This window comes from Diuraphis noxia, unplaced genomic scaffold (assembly GCF_037042655.1).
Source record: "Diuraphis noxia isolate RWA-SAM2 unplaced genomic scaffold, SU_Dnox_SAM2 contig0002, whole genome shotgun sequence".
NCBI lineage: Eukaryota > Metazoa > Arthropoda > Insecta > Hemiptera > Aphididae > Diuraphis > Diuraphis noxia.
Window position 1 is genome coordinate 45366846 of NW_028301712.1, and position 13636 is coordinate 45380481.

Genomic DNA, 13636 nt, shown 5'->3' on the forward strand with positions numbered 1-13636 from the left:
ATATTGTTGAAAATTGTGAGGTATGCATGAAATATAGAAATAATAATTCTAAGGAACCTTTAATACCACATGATATACCTCAAATACCTTGGTTTAAATTAGGAACTGATATATTTCACTTTGATAATAAAATATATTTATTAGATGTAGACTATTATTCTAAATTTATAGAAATTGCACATTTAACATCAGGATTTACAAGTATTTCTGTTATTCAACATCTAAAATCAATGTTTGCTAGATTTGGAATACCATTTTCAATAGTGTCTGATAATGGCCCACCATTTAGTTCATTAGAATTTAAACATTTTATGTCTGAATGGGATATAGAACATATTACTTCAAGTCCAAATTATGCTCAATCGAATGGTTTAGCAGAAAGATCAATACAGTCAATAAAGAAATTACTAAAAAAATGTAAAGAAAGTAAAACTGATATATATATAGCTCTAATGCATAATCGAAATTCTCCTAAAGGAAATTTGTGTTCTCCATCTCAACTATTAATGTCAAAATCAATTCGATCAAAATTACCTGTTCCCATAGATAACTTAAAACCTAAATTAACTGAATTAAGTGATTACCAAAATAAAATAAAAATAAAAACAGACAAAGTAACTAATTATTATAATAAAAAAACAAAAAATTTAACACCTCTTGCAGTAGGTGAAAAAGTTTTATTTAAATTAGTACCCAGTGGTCCTTGGATTAACGGTAAAGTTATTCAAATTTGTAAATATCCTAGATCTTATGTTATTGAAAGTGAAAAAGGTGGCAATTATAGAAGAAATAGAAAACATTTATTTACTTGTGCTTTAACCAATTCTAAAACTAATAATTATGAACAACCTAACTTAAATTCAAACATAGATAAAAAATCTACTCGTTCTGGTAGAATAATAATTAAACCTAAACGGTTAGATTTATAAGCCATTATTATTATGAAGTAATTACATATTATACTAATTGTTTGTTTTACTATATATTTTATAACTATGTTATTTTGTTATTTCTCTTGTATTATTATTATATTATATATTTTCTATTGTATTATGTATTAATAAGGTAAAATTGTTTTATTACTATTTTTAATTAATTTACAAATAATGTTTTATGTTAATAACATTGTATTATTATTATTAATAATTATTATATTCTTATTTCTTATTATATTACATTAAAAAAAAAAAAAAAAAAAAAAGAAGAAAGATGTTGTGTTAAGGTAACACTAATGGTAACACTGTACTTAGAGTACTTGTTATCATATTCTTTTGTCCGTTACGACGTTACTCCGTGGGTAAGTCATTCTCGAGTAGTCTCGTCTCACTAGTTATTAAGTTGTCTAGTTTTCGTAATGATGTTTAATCTGTCATATTATTATATTATTATTATTTAAAATAAATGTCAAACAATATTTATAATTTGTTTGTTATATTTAAAATACAACAGAAATAAGATAGAAAATCTAATATTTCTTACAAACATCAATCACGTAAAAAAAAAACGCAATAAATGATAATATACTCGTACGTAAAATACACGTAAAAAAAATAAAAAGCAACGCTTTACATTTCCCACGGACGAGGCAGGCGTTGAAATATTCATTCTGATTTGATAGTTTTAATTATATCACCTAAATAAATACTGTAGTGAAATGTGATTATGTAAAATAGTACAAAATAAAATGGCACAGTTTAGCAGTACCAGGAGGTATTCATGTACATTGTACACATTAAACACAAAAGCCAAACATAATTAACACAAACATAATTTATTCCACTTATAATTATGAATATAAATTATAAAATTGTGCAAATATACAATATATTATTTAGTTATTATAATATTCTCATACAGGATAATGTTCACGCATTTTGCACCTCTCAAAGTCACCTATGTAATTATATGTGGTTATGAACTCGTGATCTTATTTTATGAATAGGTGTATAATAATTCATAATAATAAATAATATTATAATATAATATTCCCAAGCATCATTTGTGATCATCAAGACGACATTTTTACAGGATAAGTTGTACACGCATCGCAAGTGATACTTCATTAGTTGTATTAGTACACTGATTAAAAATTCTATACAGTTTTGATTTAAATAAATCTGTCGGTAAGTGATTTGATATTGAGATATTTGATATTTTTCTCTCTATTCTTATATATCGTTTGAATTATCATGCTGTAACATGACAGTGTGTCATCGAATGCTTTTCTTTGCAAGATCTTCATATTACTAGTTTCGATCTGCGGATGATAAATACGTATTGTAATCAATAATTACATGATATAAATTAACTCCACCACCGGGGCGTTTCGTTTCTTTGATATATTTAGGTACGTAAAATCATTGTGTACATAAAACGGTTCTGAGCGAATGTTGTATATCAGCATATAATATAATTTAGTATAATATCTTCAGTTATGATACTTTTGTTATTAAAGTAATTCATCTTACTATTATGAATTAGTACTGCAGTAAGTTAAACTTATTTTTGCGAAAAAATTGAAATTGAAAATATCATTGAGAGTATAAAATATAGTAATATATAATAAAAGTTTCAAGTACCCAGGAATGATATTTTTTAATTACAACAAAACAACTAAAACCGTTATTTATTTTAAGTATTTAATTCCAAGCTAGTTTGAACTTAAGATGTCCATAAAGCATAAATAAAAACCCATAATTAAATATATTTTAAATTTCTTGGTAACAATATAAACTTATTACGTGGGAATTTTATAAATTAATTTTAAACATTTTATAAATTTTAAATACTTGGAATATAGTTTGCAAATTTTCTAACTGATAAATTTTGTATTTTTGTCAACATTTTAACATTAAATTATTCTTAAAAAAATAGTGCGTATATAATTTTAATACTGTTTAACTACTATTGAACAATACATAAGCGTAAGACGATGTATCGCATATTAAATCACTTAAACGTAATAAACAAAAACATTATTAATGAGATTTATAGAAAGAAAAAAATTAAATTCTCAAAGTCTACATTAATACTCGTAATTCAAATAAACATACCCCTAAAGGTAATACGATGTATATAGCTATAAAAAATTTCATAACCACTGTAATCATAAACTTAACTAAATACTTCACGTCAAATAACTGTCTTAAATTTATTGAATTAATTTAAGGATTTGAAATCAACCATGAATTTTATGAAGATAATTCAATACTACCAACGGTTCTGGAAGCAAATATTTATGTACTTAGCACTCATATGGGTCGTTTTCTTTTTTACAACTTTTTACTTCGAGGGCAAAAAATACGTTGACGATGATCAAACGCTTGCCATAGTACTTCAACATATCGACGAGTTACACAGAACCAACATGGAACTGATAGCAATGAAGAACAACCTAAATCAAAAGTAAGTCATGCTGCAGTTGTATTTAATTACTTTTTTTCCATCGTGGTAGTAATCAATATGTATATAATATAAAATATTATCTTACATATTCAGAGTTTGGAAGATATTCGCTTAAGAGGACGTCATGATACCCGCATGCGTGTTTATTCTGTTTTACAAGTGCGTAGCATAGCATTGAGATTTACAAAAATTTTCAATTTTAAAATATTTATAACTCGCTTCAAAATTAAAATGTAGTAAAATGCCAATAAGGTCGTCCAAACTATATTCTTACTTTTAAATTCACTCTATATAGTGTGAATAAATTCACAGGTCGATTCACTCTAACTCTTATACCAACGGAGCAAACCTTGATCTGCTGAGCGTAAAATTTGTTATGTTACGCACTTGTAAGATGGAGACAACACATGTGGATATCACGTCCTCTTAATTTGTGTGTCTCGTTAAGAAGTATTAAAATATAATATTAAAGTAAATATTCGTGATATCGTTGACTGCATTTTATCCGTTTACGATATTTGTTTCTGATTTTTAATTCCACAAAAACCTTAAAAAAATCGCAGTGTCACATTTATTCCGTGCATTCAATTTTTATTATACGACGCGCGGCAACACACAATCTGTATTAATTGGTGTCTACGGATAGATGTACGAAAATAATCGTAATTTTAAACATATAACATACAATCCATCAAACAACCTTAGAACAAAAATATTATATTTGTATTAATAAAACGGAATATAATATTATTACGAAGAAAAAACAGTACCACTGTTAATAATAAAATATCGTAATATGAATAATTATTTAGTTTAATGTGTTATACAATAGTATAAAAGTTGTAATAATCATTTATGTTTATGTTTTATGTTTTTAGATTGAGACTCAACGAAAAAAAAGTAGGTACACATGTTATGTTATTTATTACATCGTGCAGTACTATTATCTTAGATTTTAATCGTAGAAATACACATAATATTATGTACCAACAGATGTTCGCATTGTTTGATGTTTTAAAAAGTTTTTATTTCTCTTTTTCTTATATTTTGAATATTATTATACCAAATACATAGTTTCTAAATACATTTTATATTTTATTTTTCCTCGTATTTTCATACTTCTCTATGATATTATTGTACTAACCAAAACTAGGGGCCAATTGTGTGAACTAACTTGCGGGTACTATTATTTTATAATTCCAAATTTCCGAAACCGTTTACAAAATATGAGTTTAACATGTTCAACAGAAACTTAAAAGTGAAAATATAATAAAAGATCAACACCGTTCTATTTATTTAAAAACTTCAATATATCTGAATTGAAAACACAAATCAATAAAACGTTAAATATATATATTTTGTTACAATTAAAGCCCAATGACAAATTACAATTTAGAAAATTAGCTTTGTATTGTCTCAGGATAACATGTTTTAAAGCAGAATCGAACCAATCCACGTCGTAAAATAATAATATACCTATGTCAATATTAATTGCTCACCTTACTGCAGATGATGGACAAATGGAAAATTATAAACGGCCCGTCTGAAGGATACGAAGTGTTACGTCGCCGAATTTATTCAAACACAAAAGAATTTTGGTACTACGTAAGTTTTTCGTTACAATCGTTGGCTAACGAAATCAAAGATTTGGAACCGACAATTTCTCATATGAAAACAATGGTCGACGAACACTATAGATCATTATTGAGAGACGTAGCGAAACTGGCCGATGTCGATGGTTATTCACAGTGGAGGTGGAAAGAATTTGACTATTTGAGTAAACTAGTCGAAAAGAGAATTCAACATACGCAGAATCCACCCGACTGCTCCAAAGCTAAAAAGCTCCAGTGCAATTTCGTTAAGACTTATTGTGGATATGGATGTCGCGTGCACCATTTTGTCAAGTGCTTGGTTGTCGCCTACGCCACTGAGAGGACAATGATTATAGGCACTCCTAAAAAATGGGAGTTTACTAGCAAAGGATTTGAAAATATATTTTTACCACTTAGCGACACGTGTACATCGAACGACGGTGAAACAGTTTCACTTTGGCCTGGTAAGTTAAATGTTTGTAGTGATAAATTAAACTCACACAAATATTTTACTCTTACGTATTCGATTAAAATTAATATTAATGATACCCAAATATTTACTTCATACATTTTTTATAATTTTTTTTAACAATTACTATTAAATTTACTTATACATGCTGTTGGAGCAAGACTGTCCAGCAAGGTTGGCAACTCTGTTGCGCGGTGCCGGACTGTGTCGTCTAACAGTTGCCGGCTCAGAAGCGTCTAAACACTCTAAACCATAGACCTTATACTTATATGAGTATAAGGTCTATGCTCTAAACACAGGAATGGTGCAATGATAGTACACATCCGCGTGTACAAATAATTCGCAAAACTGTCTTATCAGGTATTCGTGGTTATCACACAAGCTGAACCCGTGCACTTCGTAGCCCGTTAAAAATCCTATCTCTTTTATGGTCCATAGTTCATATTGTGTGTTAAATTCATTTTATGTGATGATGCTAGCAGTATATTTTTATACATAATGATAGATAGTGGTTAAAATATATTATAATCTTACAACGATATTCAATTCCGTATATCATTATGTAATTTTCTTCGTTTTTTCAATATAATGTTGACAATTTAAATATTCAATTCAATGATATTTAGGCATAACACTTTCTAACTTAGCATATCTTCTGCCCATATGTTTAATAAAATTCTGTACCAAATTTTGTCGCAATCGGTCCAGCTGTTTAAGAATGTATATTATAGGACTAACAGATAAATATGTATAACTATCACTATTAACACAGAACATTTAAAAACCGCTTATAATCACCGTCACTAAAGCAGTAAAGCAACCATTAGTAGTATGTATTTGTATGTTCACAGCCAGCTTTTACGAGGTAAAAAAAAATGTTCAAGCGAAAATGTTCCACTCCGAGAACACCGATTTACCGCGTAGCAAAATACAGTGATTACACAAAATTGTCCGTCTATTTGCCCCTTGCACAAAAATTTTTACCGCATCAACTATTTTTTTTATTAGATTTTCAGTTTTTTTAAATTTTTATAAATAAAGTTTATTAAATAATTTGTGTTCTTTACTTGAAATATTATTTTTATACAATTTAGTGATATTTGATTGAAAAATTAAAAAAACAGAAAATCTAATAAAAAAATAGTTGATGCGGTAAATATTTTTGTGACAATTTTGTGTAATCACCGTATTGTGTTACGCGGTAAATCGGTGTTCTCGGAGTGGAACATTTTCGGCTTGAACAATTTTTTTACCGCGTAAATGCTGGCAGTGAACATACAAATACATACTACTACCATTTATAAATAAACAAAAATGCCCCTCCTAAAAATAAATCCAGCTGCTCTCGAGAGCACTTGTTTGTTTAAATGGTTGCCTTTGATTACCAAAAAATATTAATATTATTTATTTTATTTTTTACTGGGCAGATGGCACCACTTTAATTTCATCACACCTTCATCATATTTCTCTAACCCGATAACTTTCTCAATTTTTTCATCCGTAAGAACCTTCTCCTGGCAATTACGACCCAAACAAAAAAAGAGTGAGCGAAATCGGTTCAGCCGTTCTCAATTGATGAATTGTTATACATTTTTGTCTCCATTTTTATATATATATATATATATATATATATATATATATATATATATATATATATATTATTTTTATCTGCTAGAGGGCGCCACCGGTGTAACTCAGTTTTTGTCTCTAAATCTCTAACTCACAGGAGTTAGGTCCATAATTTATGCTATAGACCCGATCCCCGACATTCTCTATCATTTAAAAAAAATTTGAGCCAAATCGGCCCAGCCGTTCTCAACTGATGCAATTTCGAATTTTTTTCTCCATTTTATTTAGGTAATAGTTAATTTAGTTAGTTAATAATAAATAAATAAATAATAATAATAATAAGTTAATAATAATAAATACAAAGTTAAATAAAACTATAAAAGTTAGTAGTCATTGATTGTCACAACCTTAGATAAATAATAATAATAATATTAAGACACAAAATTAATTATTTGTACGTTAATAGTTAGGTACTATAACTATATGGTATATGAATAAAATGTAGAATCTAATGTTCTTTAAAATATCAATGTTCAACATCTTGTTCTTTTAAAATATTCAATTTCTTATTTAAAAACAATATTATTTGTTTATTTATAGATAGTCTATGAAACTTATTCAAATGATCTATCAGTAATGTCTTCTTCGAAAAATTAATATCGCAATCATTACACTGAGACAATTTTAACTTTATTTCACCTGATTGACATTTTTAAATTTTTTATGTCTATTTAATGAAAATTTTGTTGAAAATCCAATTTCACAATTAAAATTCATTTTATAAAAATTAAAAAAAAAAAATTTAAAAGAGTTTATTTGGACTATGACTGGCTAGTTTTAAATTAATTGGATATTTTTATTTTTATGCTAGTCATGCCTTTTATGATAAAAAAAAATCCTTCTAAATGAAGCTTAATCATTTTATTTATAAACTTTTAACTATTAAGTTAATAACACCTAATGAGATTACATTGTACAAATTCGAATTTACCGCTCTTATTATGTTTTATTACTGATTACAAAATACCAGTTACCAAACCTGGTATTTACAATGTTTGACCACGCGCATGCGTACTATCATTGCACCATTCTTGTGTTTAGACCTCAGATCATATATCGTATACTGGCCCACGCCATCCCCCACACATTCCACCAGCACCGCGTGCCACGGGCCCTCACCACGCTGACCCCCATTTCACCCCACACGCTAATCAGATGCCTCCGTGACATTTAACCATCACCGGTGGCACCATCTGTTTTTTTTTTCTTGTTAAATCGCTACATGGAGGCCGAACTGTTTTCACATTGCTTAGCCCCCATGTAACATCGTTTATTTATAAAAAACAATATAAATATTTACACAAATGATTAGTCATAGCAGTCTGGGGATACCCATTCCACAGCAATCTGGTATATATGCGAATATCCCTATCCTGTTATGACTTTACAAATCAATACATCATAAGTAGGGACAAGCAGGGTTAACCCGCTATATCCCCTAACATCAGTTTTATATACAAATACATTTTTCCCCTTTCAATTATCTTCTCGGGCCGACAGTCCGCCACCCTAGACATCGCGTTCTGCCCGTCTTCTCGGACCGGACTGAGCCAGCCATCCTGGACATCTCGTTCTGCGATCATCTTCATAAGCCGGCCTAAGCCCGCCGCTTTCGAATCCCGTGCTGTTATTATCCAACTGCTTCTGCGGCCTGTCGAGCCCTCTCCTCCTCTTCCTTGACGGTAAGGATGTTTTCTACCATCTTGTAGAAGAGTCTGAGGGTTTCTTCAGCGTCGTAGAGTAAAATCGCCCTTTGTTGGCAGTAAAATCGCCCTTTGTTGGCAGTAAAATCGCCCTTTGTTGGCAAAAATCGCCCTTTGTTGGCAAAATCGCCCTTTGTTGGCAAAATCGCCCTATGTTGGCCCGGTGGCACCATCTATCCACCGATTCTGTAACGCGGTTTATTAATACTAGTATTATGAATATTTATAATATGTATATATATTATAAATATTATAAAAGTGCATGAAAAATGAATATTGGTCAGAAAATTAGAAAATTCTATTTTTGATGAAGTAGATATCGCCCATTTTATACCACAATAACACAAACGTAATGAGTAATGAGCTATTTTGTTGAATTTACTATTCACTTTCATAATATTATAGGCAACGAAACCATCCAAGTAATAAACTACAACTTACCCACACCCGAACACGCTGCCAAGCATTTAAATCCGCCCTACATTCCGGTCGTATTGCCTGAGGACTTAGCTAAACGAATAAACGTCTTGCACGGCGATCCTGCTGTATGGTGGATAGGACAGTTCTTTAAATACATCTTCCGGCCGCAACCATCCACTACCAGAGTATTTGACGAATTTGCCAAGCGAGTGAATTTCAAAAAACCAATTGTCGGGTAAACATTTTTATATTACATAACCATGATATTACAATATGTATAGAAACATTAAATTAAAACCAATATTTATATAAATATTACTGTATTTGCATAAAATGTTATCTTAGGTAAGACTGATCACAGTTAAGAGTCAATTCTATATATTATTATAAACTAATAAGAACGTCGTTATACCCGAATCCTGAGATGGTTTGAGTACACAGTTGTTGATGAAGTACACTCAATTTTCAATTTTCAATAAGTTCCTATTGTAATCACTCATAAATGAAAATCTTAGTTTATTCGGATAACAGTTATCTTTATAACACTAATTAAAAATAACTTATATTAAATATATTCTTAACTAAATATTGTAATGAAAACTTTAATTTGGATACAAAGTGATAAATATTCATTTTTATGTATTTATAATCATTTATATATTCCAAATGTATGTTATCATTCTTAAAAAAAAAAAAAAAAAAACATGAACATGAACATTTATGACGAAGAAATATAGAAAATAATTGGTGTTTCGTTATTTTATAAATAATCAAAACATATGCGATAACATCAAAAAAACTAAGAAATAGGTATGTCCTTAAAAACAGAATTTTTTCAGCATTAAAATAAAACTAGTATTGTGAGTCGAATAGACGATTTTGTCTTACATTTATTAATAACAGTTAAATGGGGGACGCCCTATTCATGACGCCAATAGCCAAATGTGTTCATTAGCTTTGAGTCGAATAAACGACGACTACTGTTGTACTTTCAAACCATAACTAGATACGTCACGTGGCTTTATAGATATAGCCTATATGTAACTGGTGTTACGGATATCTATAAAATTAAGTGTTTTTGTTCAGTGTGCATATCAGACGATCCGACAAACTCTTCGTAGAAGCTTCGTTCCACAAACTCGAAGAATATATGTATCACGTTGAAGAATATTACAAACTCAAGGAATTAAACGGCGAATACTACACGAAACGAATTTATTTGGCAACTGACGATGCAACACTGTTTAATGAAGCTCGACTTAAGTGTGTTTCAAATTTTCAAGTTAATACTTCGTTATTATAATACTTACATTTATTTGAAAATGATGTAAATAATAAATCGTGTTTAATTAGATATCCTGAATACGATATTATCGGAGATCGACAAATATCCAAAACTGCAGGGATCCTTAGTAAACGAGAGTTGGACAGTTCGATTATGAATATCATCACCGATATATATTTTCTATCTCATCACTGTGACTACTTAGTTTGTACTTTTTCGTCAAATGTATGTCAAATTGTATTTCCTCTAAATCATTATTCATTATCATTTATCAATAATAATTATATATTAAGGTTTTGCATCCAAATTAACTCAAGAACTCAAAATAGTTACAAATATACTTATTGATTACAAATCTTACAACTCAAATACTTGTAACATTACATTAATAGCTCATCATACACAGTTACCCATTCAGGTGTTGCAATTTGATACTTAAACTAAGAACACGTTATAGTGTCTAATACCAACCACCTAACCACACTTTTAGGCAACATCGTTACATTTATCATTTCAATAAATGCACGGGAATTAAATCCAGAAACCTATGACCATTGTGTTTTTCCTCAGTATATTTCATGTATATCATCATATTATATAGATGGAATTGAACAAAATACGGCATCATCCCTATAATCCACAATACTTTGCTTTTTGCTGATTGGTATGTAACATATAGGTAAATAAATACTGATGTCCCACGAGGATTTATCCATTGCGATTTCTCCTGAAATAATTTAGATATCGAAATTCTGGTTTTATTACTGGGATAAGAACTACAATTATATCATATTATTTTAATTTATTTTAATGTTTTGGTAAAAAAGTTAAAAATATTTTTTTTTTTTAATTATTTCCAAAATAATTCACTATAGCCATTTTAGCTATTTTGTAGATTTTATTGACGTTTCAAAATTTTATTTTCATTACTTTCCTGATTTTTAATTTTTTTTTAGTTTCAAGAAAAATTTCGAATTATTAAACACCATAGTGTTACTAAATATATGACTTGCTGCGCCGCGCACCTTCTCGTACGGCCGGCCGAACACTCAGTGTGTCTGGTTATAATCACTTTTTGTTTCTCAACACTAGAAAAAATATTAAAAATCAGGAAATTAATGAAAGTAAAATTTTGAAATCTCAAAATGTTCAAAAAAATAAAGTCTTATGACAAAACCAGAATTTTGATATCTACATTTTTTCGTAAGATATCACAATGAGTAAATCTACACGGTACACACTGTATATCGATCGCATGAATACTGTTTAAATCAGGCCATTGTGGCATTGCAGTATCAAACATACATGCATGTCACAACATACATGTCGATATATAATTAAATATATAACTTTCATATTTAGAAACAGAAATACAATTAAATTTAAAAGCATTGAGCTCTGAAATATATTATAATTTTCTTTAGTTAATTCAAAAAAATATAACCATAATTTTGGGTCAGTGGTCTGGGCATCATATTATATCACTCATATTAAAAATATAAAAAAACCTTCAATTTAAATTTTTTAAAATTAAATTTTTCGATCTCTAGAGCTACTTACAAGCTTCTCTACATAAAATTGAATTCAGAAGATAAAGAAAAACGTTACTTATCTCATATTTTTATATAATTTATTAAACGTCAATATCGACCAATTAAATATTAAAAAAAGCGTTAAATAAAATAATTATTTACTTAAATTTATTTTCGATAAATTGTGTTTTTATTGCAGGTGTGCCGGTTAGCTTATGAAATTATGAACAGCCTCCAACCAGATGCATCAGCTAAGTTTACTTCTTTAGACGATACATTTTATTTTAGTGGTCAAGTTCATAGACTGAATGTAGCTTTAATATCTCATAAAGCAGACGGACCGGATGAGATGGATCTAGAAGTAGGTGACGAGATCGAAGTAGCTGGAAATCATTGGGACGGTTATTCAAAAGGGACAAATTTGAGAACAAAAAAAACGCTTCTGTATCCTAGTTTCAAGGTAAAATATTATGTATAAACGATTATATAGACGAGTTTCACAGTTATTTTAATGTGCCTAACCATTAAGAGTTACTTAAATTCTTAATTTATTGTTTTTGTTAAATAATTGTGTAAAGGTTGGCTTTTTTTTTTTTTTTTTAAGCTTCTTCTAGGCCATATAGACTCATCGCCGCTTCTACTATCTCTCTCCGCGCTTCTCTGTGTTCTGCAAATTCTGCTCCGTTCATAACTCCTAAATAGAATATTCAGCTATCTGTTTGATCTTATTTCATAGCCACCTTCGTCGTTTCTCTTTTGTCCGAATATTCTTCGTAGGATTTTCCTTTCGAAAAATAATTAATTTGTTTTCGTCAGATTTGGTGGACGCCCATACTCCACAAGCATATAATTCAATTGCAGGTCTGCAAGAGTCTTATATAATCTGATTTTTGTTATTCTTGATAATATTTTAGATTTAAATGATTGGACTAATGAATAATAGCATTTGTTGCCAGCTGTGATTCTCTTGTGTATTTATTCGTGACTATCTGCCTATGAGTTTATGTCTACTCCTAAGTACATTAAGTTCCAAACTATTAAAATCATGTATATTCTTAACTTAAGTTAAGTTAATCATTTTCATTAACTCGCCTACCTTTGTTATTTTGTTCCCCCTAACATACAAAAATTTTAATATGAAGACTACGCGGAAGAGAAGATAACTTCACGGATGTACAATGCATTATTATTTACAGTTAATATCAAAAAATGTACAAAACTAATAATAAATTATACGTAAATACATTATATTTTTTGATTTTAGGTAACGACAAAAATTGAAGTTTTACCATTTGCCACTTATCCAAATATCACTGTCGACATTTAGACACAGAAAAATAAAATTTATAACAAATGTAAATTGTGTGCTATTAATTAAATACATGAATGTTTTGTAAATAAAATAAAAATGGTATTTGAAGTTTATTAGAAAAAGTTTATCGTAAATTCAACATGGGCGTAAATACCTAAATACCTGTACAGAATATAGGTAAAGAGTTACACTAAGTGTTTGAAATCAAATTATGCCCCTTGTTTGTTGTCTCTCACGGGCCTGTCATTGTTCCCCCGCAATATATTTGATATGTCATATGAACAAGCGT

General features: G+C 29.2%; 1 protein-coding gene across 2 annotated transcripts; it reads left to right on the forward strand.

The window, feature by feature from the left end:
- The first annotated feature begins 1870 nt into the window (after positions 1–1870).
- On the forward strand, positions 1871–13455 carry LOC107172279 (alpha-(1,6)-fucosyltransferase-like). 2 transcript variants are annotated; one of them, XM_089219115.1, is made up of 10 exons: positions 1871–2123; positions 2207–2347; positions 3170–3405; positions 4284–4305; positions 4915–5461; positions 9204–9453; positions 10305–10481; positions 10572–10728; positions 12235–12495; positions 13300–13455. In XM_089219115.1, the coding sequence occupies exons 3-10, from the start codon at positions 3185–3187 to the stop codon at positions 13360–13362; spliced, it is 1698 nt and encodes a 565-aa protein (XP_089075241.1). In that variant the 5' UTR covers positions 1871–2123; positions 2207–2347; positions 3170–3184; the 3' UTR covers positions 13363–13455. The 2 variants fall into 2 exon arrangements, with proteins under 2 accessions (XP_089075241.1, XP_089075240.1); XM_089219114.1 differs by lacking the exon at positions 2207–2347 and having other exon boundaries at positions 1872–2123.
- The last annotated feature ends 181 nt before the right edge of the window (positions 13456–13636 follow it).